General features: G+C 40.2%; 1 protein-coding gene across 1 annotated transcript in view; it reads left to right on the top strand.

Annotated features, from left to right (window-relative positions):
• The window catches only part of SVEP1 (sushi, von Willebrand factor type A, EGF and pentraxin domain containing 1), a 211,963-nt gene that overhangs the window by 145,488 nt on the left and 47,303 nt on the right, over positions 1-19,172 (top strand). Inside the window, exons 28-36 of the mRNA XM_027550488.1 lie at positions 748-872; positions 2,050-2,173; positions 2,975-3,145; positions 4,520-4,693; positions 5,115-5,234; positions 7,106-7,282; positions 7,700-7,784; positions 8,863-9,054; positions 10,491-10,658. Coding sequence (XP_027406289.1) covers positions 748-872; positions 2,050-2,173; positions 2,975-3,145; positions 4,520-4,693; positions 5,115-5,234; positions 7,106-7,282; positions 7,700-7,784; positions 8,863-9,054; positions 10,491-10,658 — 1,336 coding nt within the window. The remainder of the gene's footprint in view (positions 1-747; positions 873-2,049; positions 2,174-2,974; positions 3,146-4,519; positions 4,694-5,114; positions 5,235-7,105; positions 7,283-7,699; positions 7,785-8,862; positions 9,055-10,490; positions 10,659-19,172) is intronic.

The raw sequence follows: 19,172 nt of genomic DNA, 5'->3' as shown, positions 1-19,172 counted from the left end.
GCCCCTTCCATCTGTTGCCTGGGAGAAGGTATCCAGGAAGTTAAACTTGTTTCTCATCCCACTTTCTTATCTTGGGCTGGTCTCCATTGGCCAGACAAACAGAGGCCAGAGGACTGAAGAAACCAGGTGGTGTAGTCCATGGGCATGAACCTTGCGGCCACAAAGCAGAGTGGAGAAAGGGGAAGGGTAGCTCTCGAGGGGTACAGACCTTTTTGAGTGCCAGGAAGGGCAGTTTAATAGAATGAAATGCTTCCAAGAAACAAGTGATACAGAGAAGTCACCAGAGGTGAATATTGAAGAGTTTCCATTGGATTGGGTCGTTAAGCAGCCACTGGAATGAATGTTCCTTGGAATTGGTAATAGAACTTTAAGCATTATAGGCTAAAGAATAATACGATGAAGAGCAGCTACTGGTAATCTGTCACGGAGGGTAATTTCCTAGAGCTAAAGAGGCAAAGTAGGACTTAACTACTTTGTTGACATAAAATATTATATACATATATATGTATATATGTAGTTTTATAGTTAAATATGTATAAATCTAATCTTGTGTTCCAAATCCTCTTTGACTGATTTTTCAGTTGCTATATAAAATGTTGAACTCATCTTACTGTTAAATCATGCAGTGAATGTAGATAATTTAGCTTCTCTATAATTTCCCGTTTGTATAGGCTGTGCCTTCATTAAGTTAGCATTTTAGAAAGAACAGCCAGGCCACTCTTCTTCCTTTTTTCTTTCCTTTTCTAGGTGGTGGTGCATTGGTTATTGGGCAAGAACAAGACAAAAAAGGAGAGGGATTCAACCCGGCTGAGTCTTTTGTGGGCTCCATAAGCCAGCTCAACCTCTGGGACTATGTCCTGTCTCCACAGCAGGTCAATTCCATTTTCAGTGTATGACAGTAATGACATGCAAAGGTACAAACCAGTACGAACGTGCACAGCCTACTGCTACCACATCTATGCCACCGCTGAGTTTTCAGAACTTACCAGCAGTATCATTTGATGCTATGATAGTAGACTAAGCTAGGCAGATGTTATTTATAGTGTCTTGGTGATGTTTTATAATTTTATTGGACATGACTGTTTCATAAAATCTTGTGATTTCAGAACTAGAAAGAATCATAGAGAAGAATATTTCCAATCCCTCTGACTCAAGAAGCAGAAATTTAGGGCTGGCACAAGATCACACATACAGAGTAACAGATGGGCTAGTGGTTAAAGCCAGCCTACAGTCCAATGGCCTGGGTTCAAGTTCCAGTTTCACCATGAACTCACTCTGATGATTTTGAACATGTTATCCCATCTCTCTGTGCTTCAGTTTTCAAATCTATTAAAGATAAACAAATAGAACTGCATAGTGGAGCTTTGGCAGAATGGAACAAAATCCTGCATATAAGATTGAGGTATTGTTTGGCACATATAGTAAGGGCTTGACAGGCTTCCCTGGTAGCTCAGTGGTAAAGAACCCACCTGCCAATGCAGGAGCCGTGGGTTCGATCCCTGAGTCAGAAAGATCCCCAAGAGAAGGAAATGGCAACCCACTCCAGTGTTCTTGCTGGGAAACCCCATGGACAGAGGAGCCTGGCAGGCTGCAGTTCATGGGGTTGCAAAGAGTTGGATACGACTTAGTGACTAAACAGCAGCAAAAGTGCTTGATAGATGTTTACTCTGACTGTTATTGTGGCAGAACTTGCCTGAACCTCAGCTTTCTCACCTCCAGATCAGAGATAGGAGGCCAGAGAGGAAGTGCCCCTCAACACCTTAACAAACTGCAAAGTTTTAGACAAGAAATTCTATATGTAGAATTTCAGAATTTCCAGCGACTATGAAATATTTGGTAAAAGGAATGGTGGGGGTGGAGGGGAGAGAGAGAAAAGGAAGAGAACTTTCCTTTGCCCCTGAAATCACTCCCTATATCCAAAACTCTGCTTCCCGCCCCCACCCCTCACAAGCCTGTGAATGTTTTCAGCAGGACCAGATTAAGATATAATAGCTCTGTCTTCCAGAAACAAGTGAGGTTTGTCTAAAAGATGGATTTGTAAACTTTCAGGTGAAATCGCTGGCCACCTCATGCCCAGAGGAACTCAGTAAAGGAAACGTGCTAGCCTGGCCTGATTTCCTGTCAGGAATTGTGGGGAGAGTGAAGATCAATCCGAAGAGCATATTCTGTTCAGGTTATAGCTTCCTTCTTCTTTAGACTCTGCTGTCTCTTGATTACTCCGGGATTTTCTAGCAAAAGGAGACATGTGATTCTCTACTGGTCAAATAGCATGTGCTTGTCAGTCTACTGTTTACCTAATAATTCATGTTTAGCCTACCTTATCTAAAGGGTCTGTTATTTTTTATATACATACTTAAATACCTTCTGTATAACACAGTACAAAATAATTGTGCAGGAAACTTGAACAAAGGTAAAATAAGGGAAATAGGATGAGCAGAGGGATATGGTTAATTTTTTTTAAATGCCCATCGAAGTCCTGTCCTCCAGTTTGAGATGGGGTACTCTCTTGGCTCTGTAATTACTAGCCATCATCCATGTGCAGGTAGCACAGAGGGGAAAGAAATAGATGTAATAATATACATACCGAGTGGTCAAACTCTGAATGGTCCCAGCTGCCTCCTAAAATTCAATATATAATATTTAAAGAAGTTTCTGAAGGTATCCTAGAATTCAGGGCTTTTGTTAACTCATAAGAACATTTTATTAATTCTGAAATACTATTTGTAATTCAAAAATACCATTTTCCTTAAAAATATTCAGCAGACTTCTGCTGAAAGAAGAAAAATTGTTTGTTGACTCCAATAGTTTTTTTCTAGAAATTTTGCATGCCAGAGATCTGGTTACACGTTATCTTGTTTTAGTATCAGTAGAGTGGCTCTCAAATACTGGTACAATATATGATTTGAAACCCTTAACCTGGTGATGTTGCTTGTGTGTTTCTGACAAGCTCTGAACCAGTGTTCTTTGCCCTCAGATTGCCCGTCTTTAGAAGGATCAGTACCTCATCTGCGAACTGCATCAAGAGACGTAAAGCCAGGCTCCAAAATCAGTCTGTTCTGTGATCCAGGCTTCCAGATGGTCGGGAACTCTGTGCAGTATTGCCTGAATCAAGGACAGTGGACACAACCATTGCCTCGCTGTGAACGTGAGCAGCCTTTGTTGAAGGCATTTCAGTAGCTCTTGAAAATTACTGAAACCCTAAGAACACTTTTTGAGGAATGCTAGATAAAAGTGAAGTACTTCTTAACAGCCAATATAGCAGATACTCATTACTTTCTTTGTGTAATGAAGTGTGCTGGGCACCATGAGGGAGGTGGGAAATGAGGATACAGAGAGCACACCACCCGTGAAGGCACCCACGTGGCCCAAGGAAATGAATGGAGGGAAAGACAGGTGTGAAGCCTGGAGCCCAGAGGGAGATGGGCCGTTGCTGGGTGGGAAAACAGGGCTATATCTCTTTAAGTTGGATGCACCCATTCATTCATTTATTCAACAATTTTGAAAGTACCTAGTATGTGCTAGACACTGAACTAAGTTCTGGAGATACAGCAGTTGGGGAAAGTCTCTCTTTCTGTGGAGTTTACATTGTAGTAGGAAAGGCAAGAAGTAACAAGTAACATTATTATTTACAGTAAGTAAGAACAGCAAATGCAGAAGTAAAGGCTTTGAAGAAAACTAAAGTGGGGTGGTGCTTTGGTGGTTTGGCCGCTCAGTTGTGTCTAACTCTCGGGACCCATGGACTGTAGCCCTCCAGGCTCCTCTGTCCATGGGGTTTCCCAGGCAAGAATACGGGAGTGGGTTGCCATTTCCTTCTCCAGGGGATTTTCCCAACCCAGGGATCAAACCTGTGTCTTCTGCATTGGAGGCGGGTTTTTTAGCGACTGAGCCACCAGGGGAAAGGCAGGATAGGAAGATATAAAGTGAGAGGGTTGGGTGGAAGCAGGACTGCTATTGTAGACAGGGTGATTGGGGAAGTTCCTCCATAACATCTCTTTCCCCCTGGGGCATATTTATCTGTTTCATGTATCTTATCTCTGACTAGACACTACACTTTGTAAGGCAGGGATTTTGTCTGTTTGGTTCAACCTAAGCACCCAGACAATGTCTAGCAGGTAGTGGGGTCACCATAATTTTCTTTTCAGTATTTATTTATTTGGCTGTGTTGGGTATTAGTTGTGACACTTTAGATCTTTACTTGCGGCATGTGGGATCTAGTTCCCTGACCAGGAATGGAACCCAGGCCCCCTGCTTTGGGACCGCAAAGTCTTAGCTACTGGACGACCAAGGAAGTCCCTCCATAAATATTTTTTTTAATGAATGAATTGCATGCCCATTGTGAGCCAGACACTGTGCTTGATGCTCTGGGCTCAAGCGTGGCTGCAGCCTGCCACCACCCCTGTAGTATTTTCAGTGTAATGTTTGTGTGCATCGAAGAGTTCATGCTTAACTCAACTACAGGTTTAATATAAATAAGATGTTCATTGAGTATTTTGCTCCTTAAGTAGTTGTCACATTCTAGGCATTAGCTGTGGGGTGCCACCCCCTTTGGAGAATGGCTTCTATTCAGCCGAGGACTTCCATGCTGGCAGCACAGTGACCTACCAGTGCAACAATGGCTACTATTTGTTGGGCGATTCAAGGATGTTCTGTACGGATAATGGGAGCTGGAATGGCATTTCACCATCGTGTCTTGGTGAGATGAATCTTGGCAATTACTGCGTGCCTTTATTCTGACTCTGTGGGAGATAATTGTCCCAAATTCCTGAGGCTCTTGTGGCATGCCTTTGTTAATTTCATCTCGTCCTAGTCAGCTCTGGGCAAGCCATAGTGACAAAGCAGCTGTCCATGGACATGCCAAACATGTTTTAAATTTTTACCAGGCCCAATATAAGAATATCTTTTTCTTTCTTTCTTCTACTTATCCACCTATAAACTGTGGAAATAGCTTTTATTGTAGATCTGCAATGGATTATGACTATTACATCTAAACTTCATGAAAAATATATATAGTGTGATGCATTAAGTGATACAGAATGATTTAAAAGTGAAAACAAATGTTTGCTCCATGAGACAAATCCATCAGCCTTATGGCCTGTAAACCATCTCTATTTTAGATGTCGATGAATGTGCGGTTGGGTCAGACTGCAGTGAGCACGCCTCCTGCCTGAATACAAATGGATCCTACGTCTGCTCATGTATCCCGCCCTACACAGGAGATGGGAAAAACTGTGCAGGTAACTAGGCTATGTGTAGTTGGGAAGCCTATTTCAATTGTTTCATTCATTTCAAATGTATGTCATATAAAAATAAGACGGTATTTTCAACTTCAAAGGGGATAGCGAGAAGAAAAATCATCTTTGAAAAGATACTTTAAAGAGAAAGACAAATACATGATATCGCTTACGTGTGAAATCTAAAAAAATGATACACTTTAACTTCTTTACAAAACAGAAGCAGACTCACAGGCATAGAAAACAAACTTATGGTTATCAAAGGGGAAAGTGGAGGGAGGGATAAATTAGGAATTTGGGATTGGCATATATATACTATAAATGCTATATGTAAAATAGATAATCAAAGGACCTACTGTATAACACAGGGAGCTATATTCAATATCCTATAATCATGTGTAATGGAAAAGAATCTGGAAAAGAATAGATATACTTATATATGTATAAGTGAATCATTTTGCTGTACATCTGAAGCTAATGCAACATTGTAAATCAACTTATACTTCAGTAAAAAGTGTGTAAAGATACACAAGCAACAGTTGGAGGTGCTTTAAACTAGCACCGTGCTTTTCCTAACTTCACAAATTCTCGCATCCAAGTACTAACCAGACCTGATCCTGCTTAGCTTCTGAGATCAGACGAAATCGGGCACAGTCAGGGTGGTATGGCCATAGATCCAATTTCTGAAAAACAAGACTGAGAGCCAACTTTATCACCTGACTGTTGAAGAAATGTCTCCATAATAGAAGAATAATAGAGTGGATCTAGAAATATAAGCGGTGGCCTCTACTGCCTTCAGTCACAGCAAAGAGGTTACTTCCATCACCTCTTCACTTTCAGAATCTTTCCTCTGCCTCAGCCACACAGAATTATATCATTGGGGGAAAAAAAATAGACATCCTGCCTTACTACTTGCTTTACCTGTATTTTGTGATAAGGTCGATAATACTCAACCCATCAACGTCTTTCTATACTAATTGTGAGAAAGCAGCTACTAGAAAAATTAGAACTTAATGAGGAATTCTCAAAATCAGTCTTATAATTGCATTTACGTTTTGCGAGGGTTCCATGTAAAGTCCAAAAGATCTTTAGAAAGATTGAATCAGTGTATCTCCCTTTTTTGAGAATTTCAGTTTTCCTTTGGTCCCATTGTTCAGCTCTAGCCCTAAATCTCCCTTTCTGTAATTCCCCTTCCTAGAAGGGGTGACTGACCCTGGATTTGCACATAGCAGACTTTGATCTGGGAGCTGTTTGAAAGGGGAGGCAGGGAACTTCCCCTCGGTGTGCTTTGTGGCTGTCTTTATATCATCTTGAGAGAAAGTCAGTTGCACTTAAAAAGTGGTCTTTTCATTGGAAAAGACCCTGATGCTGGGAAAGACTGAAGGCAGGAGGAGAAGGGGACAGCAGAGGATGAGATGGTTGGATGGCATCACTGACTCAATGGACATGAGTTTGAGCAAGTTCCAGGAGATGGTGAAGGACAGGGAGGCCTGGAGCGCTGTAGTCCATGGGATCGCAAAGAGTTGGACACAACTGAGCGGCTGAACAACAACAAATGAGGGAGGAGGGGCTGAAGCCCTTCTGAGCTACGCCCTGGAACCACCACTAATTCCTCCCTAAACAGTTTCCTTTGGGGACAGAGACATTATGTTTCTTTTTCTTATTCATTGCTGTTTCAAAATACTGTTTTTCAAATGCCTATTAAATCATCTGGTGTGTCCTTGGAATTCATGCCTTTCCCTTCAGAAGTTTTTTCTTCCCCCTTCAAGATTTAATTGGTACCTTAACTGCAGTGGAATTCTTTTGCTATGAGACCTCATGTGGTTATGTGAAAGACCCTGTTGACCCACAAAAACTGTTTTCTCTCTTTCAAGAACCCATAAAATGCAAGACTCCAGGAAATCCAGAAAACGGCCACTCTTCTGGAGAGACTTATACCGTGGGTGCCGAGGTCACGTTTTCATGTGAAGAAGGATACCAGCTGGTGGGGGCGGCCAGGATCACATGTTTGGAGTCTGGAGAATGGAGTCATCTGATACCATATTGTGAAGGTATGTTGAGTAAATTCCCCATGTTTATGGTGTACAGCAGTGCTAGAAAGTCAGGGTGGAGAAATGCCAAGTGTGGTCCCAATATTTTTTATATTTAAAGCCCAAATTATGGACTGATATTTATTTTTGTAAAGATTTTTTTGATGTGGACCATTTTTAAAGTCTTTATTGAATTGGTTCCAGTTTTGTTTCTATTGTTCATGTTCTGGTTGGCCACAAGGCATGTACATCTTAGCTCCCTGACCAGGGATCAAACCCACACTCCCTGCATTGGAAGGCAGAATCTGAACCACCAGACCACCGGGGAAGCCCCTAGGCTCATATTTAAACGTGACCAAAATCCTGGAGCTGCCCTTAAAGAGATTTTTACACATACTGGCTAAGAAAAGTAATGCCTGTCGGTTTTCCTCCTTTAAGCTGTTTCCTGTGGTGCACCAGCTCTCCCAGAAAATGGTGGTGTTGATGGATCTGCATTTACCTATGGCAATAAAGTAATATATAGGTGAGTGTCTAAGATGAACACTGCACTGTAGATGTTGTCGATAACATGCTGGCAGTGAAAGAATACTGATTGAAAAAAAAAAAGACAAAGAGTAATCCCAGAGGATGTTTTCAGATTAATATGGAATTAATTGAATTCTATATTTGGGCTTGGATCCAAAGCTCCAGTTTATAACCAAAAATATTCATTAGCTTGTAGGGCCTTCTTTCATAGCATCTTAGGGACTTATTTTAGATAGGACCATTATCAAACCAGGGATTTTCTGTTTGCCAGGAACAACTCACAGACATGGAGAACAGGTGTGTGGTTTTTCAAGGGGGAGGGGAGAAGAGGAGGGAAGGATTGAGAATTTGGGATTAGCCAGATGCAAACTATTATATACAGAATGGATAAACAAGTTCTTCCTATATAGCATAGGGAACTGTATTCAATATCCTATGATAAATATAATGGAAAAGAATATATGAAAGTGAAAAGTGAAAGTGAAGTCGCTTCAGTTGTGTCTGACTCTTTGCAACCCCATAGACAGTAGCCTGCCAGGCTCCTCTGTCCATGGGGTTTTCCGGGCAAGGATACTGGAGTAGGTTGCCATTCCTTCTCCAGGGGATCTTCCCGACCCAGGGATTGAACGCGGGTCTCCTGCACTGCAGGCAGACTCTTTACCATATGAGCCACATATATATGAATATATATGTATGTATATATATGTATAACTGAATGTGTACATACATAAAACTGAATTACTGTGCTGTGCAGCAGAAATTGACACAACATTGTAAATCAACTATACTTCAATTAAATTTTAAAGAGTGAACTTTCTGTTGGCAGATGCTAACCCATGACACAAACTGGAGGCAAGTCAAATGCTTAAAATCTATCCTTCTATTTATTACCCAGCAGGGTCCCTGTGGGCAGAATGCATAGTATTCAATATTGAAAAAATTTTTTCAAAACATTATTTCAATAGGGAAAAAAATTCTAGCAATATGTATAAATTCTTAGTCTTTTTGGAGTTTTTGGCACAGATGAAATTATGCAAAGTGAATTCTATTCTGTCATTTTCTTTTATCTTCTTTAGATGTAATAAAGGATATACTCTGGAGGGTGAGAAAGAATCATCGTGTCTTGCTAGTGGTTCTTGGAGTCAGTCTCCTCCTGTGTGTGAACTGGTCAAGTGTTCTAGCCCCGAAGATGTAAATCACGGGAACTATATTTTGAGTGGGCTTACCTATCTTTCTACTGCATCGTATTCATGTGATAATGGATACAGGTACAGTCCTAGACAGCAGTCCAGCTTCCTATAGTACCCTGTTACTCATTATTTACTCAATGGGTTTCACTTCCATGTGATTGCTGCTGCTGCTGCTAAGTCGCTTCAGTCGTGTCCAACTCCGTGCGACCCCAGAGATGGCAGCCCACCAGGCTCCCCCGTCCCTGGGATTCTCCAGGCAAGAACACTGGAGTGGGTTGCCATTGCCTTCTCCAATGCATGCAAGTGAAAAGTGAAAGTGAAGTCGCTTAGTTGTGTCCGACTCCCAGCGACCCCATGGACTGCAGCCCACCAGGCTCCTCCATCCATGGGATTTTCCAGGCAAGAGTACTGGAGTGGGGTGCCATTGCCTTCTCCAATGCATGAAAGTGAAAAGTGAAAGTAAAGTCGCTCAGTCATGTCCGACTCTTAGCGACCCCATGGACTGCAGCCCACCAGGCTCCTCCATCCATGGGATTTTCCAGGCAAGAGTACTGGAGTGGGGTGCCATTGATTGGCTGGCTTTAAATACAAGTTTCTAAGTGTAAAAGATATTCTTAAACATGTTTGCTTCTTAAAGCTCAGCCTATAGTAAATGCTCAGGGAAATATTCCGTCTAACTTTGAGAGCTCCAGTTCAATACTATAAACATTTAGACACTAAACATGAAAGCAAAAATTGTTTATGAAGCATAACATAACACCTAATAAAACGCTTTGATGATGATTTTTTTTTTTGGTAAACAAAACATTGCATAGAATATTGTTAAAAAATCATGTCAAGATAAGGGCCTGAGTCTTTAATACTGTTAAGAGGTTAATTTGATCAATGTTGTGTGTGTGTGTGCATGTGTGTGTGTGTTCAAAAAGAAGTGAAAGAGTCAGGCTGTGATCAAAAACTTGGCTAACAGATCAAGTGAACGGAAAATGGAGTGAGTTGTACCATCAAAATCTGGTTGGCAAGTGAGGGTGGGTAAAACCATGCCGAAGAGCTCCTGGGTTTTTAAATTCAAAGGCAGACCAGAGGTCAGAGTGATGAACAATACTGTTCAGATGCCCAGGCTCATGGCAAGGACGGTGCCCTTTGATTTGACTTACTCTGACTTCCTGGGTGTCTGTCGCCCTTATCACTGGACCCTAACCAGCCTAATGCTGCTTCTCAGCCAAGTAATCTGCTAATCCAAGGTTTGGAGTACTTGACAACATCACCAGTGAGCACATTAAACCATTTTATTTTATACCCCAGTTGTTGCTATGTTGTTTTAGCCTACTCCTAGTTTTAAATCAATCTATAGCCAAACTCAGATTTTTGTTTTTATATAAAGCAATAAAACAGAAAGAAAATTCATGTGTTAAAATTCCCAAGTGGCCCCTGTTCTCCCCTAAGTCCTTCCTAGTTCATCTCTAGAGCAGTAAGTCAATAGCCAGGGAAAGAAGTGACACCTTTCTTTCCTATAGTTTGCAGGGCCCTTCGGTCATTGAATGCTCGGCCTCAGGCAGCTGGGATAGAGCGCCACCTACCTGCCATCTCGTCTCCTGCGGAGAGCCACCGGCCATCAAAGATGCTGTCACCACAGGGAGTAACTTCACCTTTGGGAACACTGTCACTTACGCTTGCAGAGAAGGGTGAGTAAACCCGAGGAAGGAAAGGATTATTGGGAGAGAGTGGTCCCAACTGCAGATGGACCCCATTGAACACTAAATTAAATTTCCTGGCAGCCAAAGCCAGAGAGAGCTTGATATTCTTTTCTTGTAAGAAAGGGAGCATATTCTCCTGTAAAAATAGTGTTTTCCCGGAATTAAAGTAATTTATCAAATTGGACCTTGAAGAATGGACATTGGGCAGTGCAGTGGAAAATATCTTGATACTTTAGTTATAGAGGCAAAAAGCACATTTAAATAAGCATTTGTGTCTTGTTCCCTGCAAAACCTAAGGTAAGACTTAGGTCACAGCACAAAGATGCCACGTCTGCATGAATTAAAGTTCAGACTTTTACATTTTTACTGCTCTCATTTCATTTAGAGATGTAAGCAAATAGGAAGCAGGTTACAAAGTGCTTTCCTACTCCTTGTCTCATTTTATCCGCGCAAAAACCATGTAGGACACAGAGAAAGGAAAGGTTCCCTCTGGGCCAGTGATTGGCCTAAGGTCTCAGGCAAGGAGTAAAGAATTGAAGGGTGACTAAATCCCAGATCATCTGGCATTTAATTGCTCATTTTTTCCTGTGCTTCCTCAATAAATGTTTTAGCAGTGATAGTTGATAGCGTTCACACTCCAGATTTACAGTTACTTTTCATACAGTTGTAACGAGTGGCAGCAGAGGGCTTGCCATTTCCTGGATGTGTGTCTCAGTTCTGACATTTGCTTACTGTGTAGCCTTGGGGAAATGGTATAACCTCTCTGTGCTGCTTCTACAAATTCATTAAAGGTTTGTACTCCTTATGGCCATTGTGAGGAATAAAATTATATAAGACATGGACTAGCCAGAAGACAATCTCTCAACGAACTCTGCCATTATTATGATGTTAGAAGAGAGGACACAGTTTCTAGAACATGAATGTTGAAGTTCATTTCACTTAGATAAAAAGACCATCCCACTAATACAGGCCGCCAGAAGGTGGCGACAACATTTTCTTGCAAAAAGCTCTTGAGTGTCAAATACTCAAATAGTTGACAGAAATCCCAGATCTTAACATTTTAACATCACTTAACACTTGTTAAGTGATCTTAACACTTAACAAGTGAAAAAATAAATCTTGAATATTAAAATGTTAGTGTAGGAATTAGCTTTTCAAAACTTATTAAATATAGTTGATTTACAGTGTTGTTAACTTGTAGAAGTTAACTTTTGATGGCCTCATCTCTCCCCTGTGGATTGACTCATGTAAAAACTGCTTCCTAATGAACTGCATAGTACTATATAAGATTAGTCACTTAAATGTTTGTGAAATCTTTTCAAATATGAATGTTTCAAATAATAACTAGATATTGACTACTTCTGGGTTCTTTTCTGATTACAAAAGTAACCTATTACCACTATATAAAACTAGAAAATAAAAATATATTTTTTAAATTGCCCAAAGATAAATGCTGGTAATATTTTACTATATCTCCTGCTAGAACTTTGTCTTCACATATAGTTTTAAAGTTCATCTCTTATAAAAATTCCCATATTTTCTTTTTTTCTGTATAAATCATTCATTTGTATCATAAGAGTTCTGTATCCACCTAATGTTAGGTCTATATATTATGAAAAAAAAAAAGATTTATTAAAAGACGAACTAAAGATAACATTGAAAATGATGATAAATCCCAGCCTTCGTAGAGGGTTTTGCATTCTTCAGAGGACTTTCCTGTGATTTATCTCAGGTGTTCCCTTCCACAAAGAGGGGGTTTTTGCCGAAGAAATAATTATTCCCATTTTATAGTTAAAACAGAAGGTGTTGGGGCCCTATTGTCATGCAGACTCCTTCAGCTCTAAGCAAATAGACACTCTGTGGGAGCTTTCTTCTCATTGGAAAGATGGAAACCAAGTCTGTCCACCTAAATGATATAGCTGTTAAAGGACATGAGGCCATTTTTATTAAAGTGCTTTATATATGCAAGAAGTGCTATGGCTTTATCAGTATTTTCTGTATCGTTGTTGGGCATCCCTGCTGGCTCAGTGGTAAAGAATCTACCTGCAGTGCAGGAGATGTGGGTTTACACCCTGAATCGGGAAGATCCCCTGGAGAAGGAAATAGCAACCCACTCCAGTATTCTTGCCTGGGAAATCCCGTGGCCAGAGGAGCCTGGTGAGTTACAGTCCATGGGGTTGCAAGAGTCAGGAGCACGCTGAGCACGCATGCACCTATCATCATTATCATTATGTAAAGAGATGACATTTTAATAATATAAGGGAAACTGTCTTAACCAAATTAGTAGAAAGTACACGCAGTCACAAATCACAATCACCCCTGTTTTTTCCCTAAAAGAAAGAAAATATTAATAGCTATTACGAGATAGCTTCATGGTTTTGAAAGTAAAACTTGATACGAGGAAGAACAGTTTTCCCACTTTATATACATTTACTCATCTTTGGAGTGTCACGAGGGTGGCCAGACTGGAGAGCTTCTGTCTTATTCCTTTTTTCTGGGCAAATGTCTAATGAAACATTTAAATATATAAAAAAGCACAGAGCCAAATTAAATAATCTATATTAAAATTACCTGTGTATCCACTGCTGACATAAAACAGCAAGTTAAATTTTTCCATAGTTATTGCAGATTTCTTTTTATAAAAAGACATACAATATTACAAAGATAACTGGAAGCCATTCTCACCACCTACTCTTTCCAAAGTAAATGTGTATCTTTTCTGTACTATATATATAGGTCCTCAAAAACATTTATATTCATAAATATTTTAATTTTGTGTATGTTGCTTCATATTCTGAGTATCACTTTGAGGCTTGATTTTCATTTAATATCATATTTTTTATATTTATCTCTATTGATACATTGGAAAAATCCCTGATGCTGGGAAAGATTGACAGCTATTAGAGAAGGGGGCGGTAGAGAATGAGATGGTTAGATAGTATCACCTACTCAATGCGCATGAATTTGGGCACCCTCTGGGAGATAGTGAGGGATGGGCAAGCCTGGCATGCTCCATAGTCCATGGGGTTGAAAAGAGACACAACTTAGAGGCTGAGCCTAATGTATAACTATTGATACATGTAAATCAACAGAATTCATTTGAATTGCAGAATTCATTTTAATTTCCTTGTAAGAATGAGCAATCTCTAAATTACCCATTTCCCTACTGGTAGAGGGTTAATTGATTTCCACTTTATTTGCTGACACAACGGTGCTGATGTAAACTTCCTTGTACAGGTTTCCTGGTCCATAAAAGGAAGTGTACCTCTGGCCTACATACTAAGAGTGGGACTTACTGGGTCCTGGAAATTGCTTTTTCCATCCCCCTCCTTCCTTTTGGCTTTAATGCTTCTTCCTGAAGTACGTCCTTTATATTCGTCTTTTGGCATGTACTTCAGACAATCTTTGTCTGAAAATAATAGTATTTTACCCTTGCTCTTGAATTATAATTTAGCTGGGTATGCATGTGTGCACGCCAAATTGCTTCAGTCATGTCCAACCCTTTGCGACCTACGGACTGCAGCTCACCAGACTCCTCTGTCCTTGGGAGTCTCCAGGCAAGAACGCTGGAATGGGTGGCCATTTTCTCCTCCAGGGGATCTTCCCTACCCAGGGATCGAACCTGCATCTCTTACATCTCCTGCATCAGCAGGCATGTTCTTTCCCACTCGTGCCACCTGGGAAGCCCCCAGCTGTGTATACAAGTCTACATTAATAGTTTTCTTCCATAAACATTTTTTAAAGATGTTATTCCATTGTCCCGTGACTTTGAGCATTTCTGTCGAAGATTCCATCAATCTAATTTGCTGCTGCTGCTGCTAAGTCACTTCAGTCGTGTCCGACTCTTAGCGACCCCGTGGACTGCAGCCCACCAGGCTCCTCCATCCGTGGGATTTTCCAGGCAAGAGTGCTGGAGTGGGTGCCATCGGTGGTCCTTAATCAGGGGCAGTGTTGCCCTTCAGGAGCATTAGACAAGGTCTGGAGATGTCTTTGATGTCCCAGTTGAGAGAAAGATGCTATTAGCAGTGAGCAGATATACTCTGGGGATGCTGCTAAGACATACTACAATGCATAAGACAAACCCCCACAAGAAAGATTTGTCTGGTCCAAACTGTTGGTAGTGCTGAGGTTGAGAAAATGGTAGAGTTGTTCCTTTACACACAGTGTGTTTTCCCTTTGATTTTTTTTTTTTTTTTTGTCTTTTTGTTTTGGTGGTTCTCCATGTTGTGACTAAAGCTGCATTGATTGTCGTTCATCTTGTTCAGGGCTCACTGGACTTCTTACATCTGAGGATTTGTATCTTTCACCAGTTTTAGAATAAACTCTTTTTCACTTCAGATATTCTCTCTTCTTCACATTCACTTTTCTCTATTTCTAGATATATATTAGTTTTATTAGATATATACTAGAGCTTTTATTTCTGTTTTACATGTTCATTTATCTGTAAACACTTGAGTTGCATTTGGGTAATTTCCTAATTTATATCTTGCAGTTCACTAGTTTTTCTTTCTGCTGTCTATAATCTGCTTTTGAAGTGTGTCCATTTTCTATATTTTTCTATATTTTTCTTTTTAAACTTACTCTTTATTTTTCAAGTGTCTTTTTACATAGTCTTTTCTTTTTAAATAGAATTTTGAGGCTTTTGTCTTTAATTATTTGAACATATTTATTTCATATTATTTTTAAAATTCTAGACCACTTTTTCTATTATCTCAATTTATTGGTGCCCTCATCTTGCTGTTTGTCTACTGACCCATTCATGATGAAAAATATGCATGTGTTTTATAATTTTATATTGTATCCTTATAGTATTGGGGCTTGTTTTATCTATGACAGTTCTTTAATGATCTGAGTATATGGACTATTTTTCCTGCTACATACCCCAAGAATATCACCAACCAAAACCCAATTTTACGCTTATTTATCAGTTTGAAGGCCTTCCATACAAAATGATTGGTATAAAGTCTCTCAGTCGTGTCCGACTCTTTGTGACCCCAGGAACTATATAGTCCATGGAATTCTCTAGGCCAGAAGGCTGGAGTGGTAGCCTTTCCCTTCTCCAGGGGATCTTCCCAACCCAGGGATCGAACCCAAGTCTCCCGCATTGCAGGCAGATTCTTTACCAGCTGAGCCACAAGGGAAGCCCAAGAATACTGGAGTGGGTAGCCTAACCCTTCTCCAGCGGATTTTCCCGACCCTGGAATCGAACTGGGGTCTCCTGTTTTACAGGCCCATTCTTTACCAACTGAACTATCAGGGAAGCCCGATTGCTATAAATCCTATCCTCAAATCCACATGAGATGCACCCCTGGGTTCTGCTACCTTAGCTGGAACTTTGTTTTTCTAACCAGATTCCTAGCAAGTGCAGGGATCTCACTTGTCACATCACTGGGCCTCAAGGTGCAAATTTTCTAGTGAATATCCTTTCACTGAATGTCCTTCCAGGACATAAAATCATGCTATTACTCTCTACTTCAACCCCAAGGTTATATTTACTGCCCTTACTTCCCTTTCCTGTCCAACCCAAGGGCAACCATAGCATTTATTCACAGACTTTTCTGTTTTTAATTTCCTCTTCATTTCTGGCACATTTGTTGTCAGCTTAGCTATACATTTAAAATAATTTTGTTGTATTTAATTAAGTATTGCATAAAGGCAGTTTTCAGACTATATTATAGCCAGCACAAGAAGTCAGTGCTTGTCCTTATCGCTTCACTTCTTTTCCATCTCTTCCCCCACAAGGGAAAGTGCATAGAACATGCACTGTGTCTGTTACAGGATAGAGTCACTGTGCTCATGTCACAGCTTTTGTGTAATGGCTTTTGTGTACTGTCATCTCCTCCTGTTTCCTAAAGTGCTGTTGGCCTGATGAGAACCTGTTTCCCTCTCTAACCCGCTCAGCTTCCTCTTCTCCCTCTGGCTGCCTAACACAGGCCTCTGCCCTGCATGGTGTGTGAGCTACCCTCTCCTGCATTATTGGGTGCACATACACAGCTTCTTGCTTTGGTCTCAGTGTTTTGTCGTCTTATACCAGTGTTGTGCTTTGCATGAGCCTTTGCTTGGATTAAGAAGGGACAATACCCTCTCAAGTCAAGGATGGAAGAGCAGAGACTTTAGGAGCCTAGAGTAGTAAGATGAATGGGAGAAAAGGAATGTCTCATTTCTGTCTCCTGCCCTGAAATTGGCCTTCCAAATCCATCTTTTATTAAAACAGTACACTGGAGGTTTTTAGCTTTCTGCCCCAACTTACAGAATGATCACTAATTTCCCATTTTCCTTTTCATCCTTACATATTTTCTCTTGGTAAGAAATTCAACAGGAAGGAAGGATTATTGACAGCCTAACATCCTGATAGAATGTTTCCTTTTTGAGTCTTCTCAAATAGAGACTTTTAAAATGCGATTACTGTATACACTACAATAACATTTTTATAATCTTTTTCAATTGAAAACAGAATTACTTACTGATACAGATTTATACTTTCTGCTGATCTTATTATATTGCAGCTCTTTAAATATCTAGTATGCTGCTCTTTTAAGACTTCTTAAGAGAAGAGCTAATAACCCACTCATAAAGTCTTCTCATAAAGCTGCCCAGGCCCATTAGTAAGTGTTCATGCCATGAATCAAACCACTGAAAATTGCATCTGGAGATTACTCTGCCCATTTTCAAAGGATTTTTTTAATCATTCCAGAAGTATGATAATGCATTACAGCCAGTTCATCCTAAAATGTTCCTTCTATGGCATCACTATAGTATCAGTGGGACAGTTTTCTTAGGAATTACAGAAATTTTTTGTTGTTTTAAAATATATATGGCCTGGTTTTAAATAACAGACTTCAAGGGTGTCCCCATTTTTTTTTAGTTTAATTTTATTTTATTTTTAAACTTTACAATATTGTATTAGTTTTGCCAAACATCAAAATGAATCCGCCACAGGTATACATGTGTTCCCCATCCTGAACCCTCCTCCCTCCTCCCTCCCCATACCATCCCTCTGGGTCGTCCCAGTGCACCAGCCCCAAGCATCCAGTATCGTGCATCAAACCTGGACTGGCAACTCGTTTCATACATGATATTATACATGTTTCAATGCCATTCTCCCAAATCTTCCCACCCTCTCCCTCTCCAACAGAGTCCATAAGACTGTTCTATACATCAGTGTCTCTTTTGCTGTCTCGTACACAGGGTTATTGTTACCATCTTTCTAAATTCCATATATATGCATTAGTATACTGTATTGGTGTTTTTCTTTCTGGCTTATTCACTCTGTATAATAGGCTCTAGTTTCATCCACCTCATTCGAACTGATTCAAATGTATTCTTTTTAATGGCTGAGTAATACTCCATTGTGTATATGTACCCCAGCTTTCTTATCCATTCATCTTCTGGTGGACATCTAGGTTGCTTCCATGTCCTGGCTATTATAAACAGTGCTGTGATGAACATTGGGGTACACGTGTCTCTTTCCCTTCTGGTTTCCTCAGTGTGTATGCCCAGCAGTGGGATTGGTGGATCATAATGCAGTTCTATTTCCAGTTTTTTAAGGAATCTCCACACTGTTCTCCATAGTGGCTGTACTAGTTTGCATTCCCACCAACAGTGTAAGAGGGTTTCCTTTTCTCCACACCCTCTCCAGCATTTATTGCTTGTAGACTTTTGGATCGCAGCCATTCTGACTGGTGTGAAGTGGTACCTCATAGTGGTTTTGATTTGCATTTCTTTGATAATGAGTGGTGTTGAGCATCTTCTCATGTGTTTGTTAGCCATCTGTATGTCTTCTTTGGAGAAATGTCTATTTAGTTCTTTGGCCCATTTTTTGATTGGGTCATTTATTTTTCTGGAGTTGAGCTGTAGGAGTTGCTTGTATATTTTTGAGATTAGTTGCTTGTCCGTTGCTTCATTTGCTATTATTTTCTCCCATTCTGAAGGCTGCCTTTTCACCTTGCTAATAGTTTCCTTTGATGTGCAGAAGCTTTTAAGTTTAATTAGGTCCCATTTGTTTATTTTTGCTTTTATTTCCAATATTCTGGGAGGTGGGTCATAGAGGATCCTGCTGTGATGTATGTCGGAGAGTGTTTTGCCTATGTTCTCCTCTAGGAGTTTTATAGTCTCTGGTCTTACGTTTAGATCTTTAATCGATTTTGAGTTTATTTTTGTGTATGGTGTTAGAAAGTGTTCTAGTTTCATTCTTTTACAAGTGGTTGACCAGATTTCCCAGCACCACTTGTTAAAGAGATTGTCTTTAATCCATTGTATATTCTTGCCTCCTTTGTCAAAGATAAGGTGTCCATATGTGTGTGGATTTATCTCTGGGCTTTCTATTTTGTTCCATTGATCAATATTTCTGTCTTTGTGCCAGTACCATACTGTCTTGATAACTGTGGCTTTGTAGTAGAGCCTGAAGTCAGGTAGGTTGATTCCTCCAGTTCCATTCTTCTTTCTCAAGATAGCTTTGGCTATTCGAGGTTTTTTGTATTTCCATACAAACTGTGAAATTAT

Source organism: Bos indicus x Bos taurus, chromosome 8, assembly GCF_003369695.1.
Source record: "Bos indicus x Bos taurus breed Angus x Brahman F1 hybrid chromosome 8, Bos_hybrid_MaternalHap_v2.0, whole genome shotgun sequence".
Lineage (NCBI taxonomy): Eukaryota > Metazoa > Chordata > Mammalia > Artiodactyla > Bovidae > Bos > Bos indicus x Bos taurus.
The sequence above is the reverse complement of the archived record's forward strand: the minus strand, read 5'-3'. Positions and strand labels throughout refer to the sequence as shown.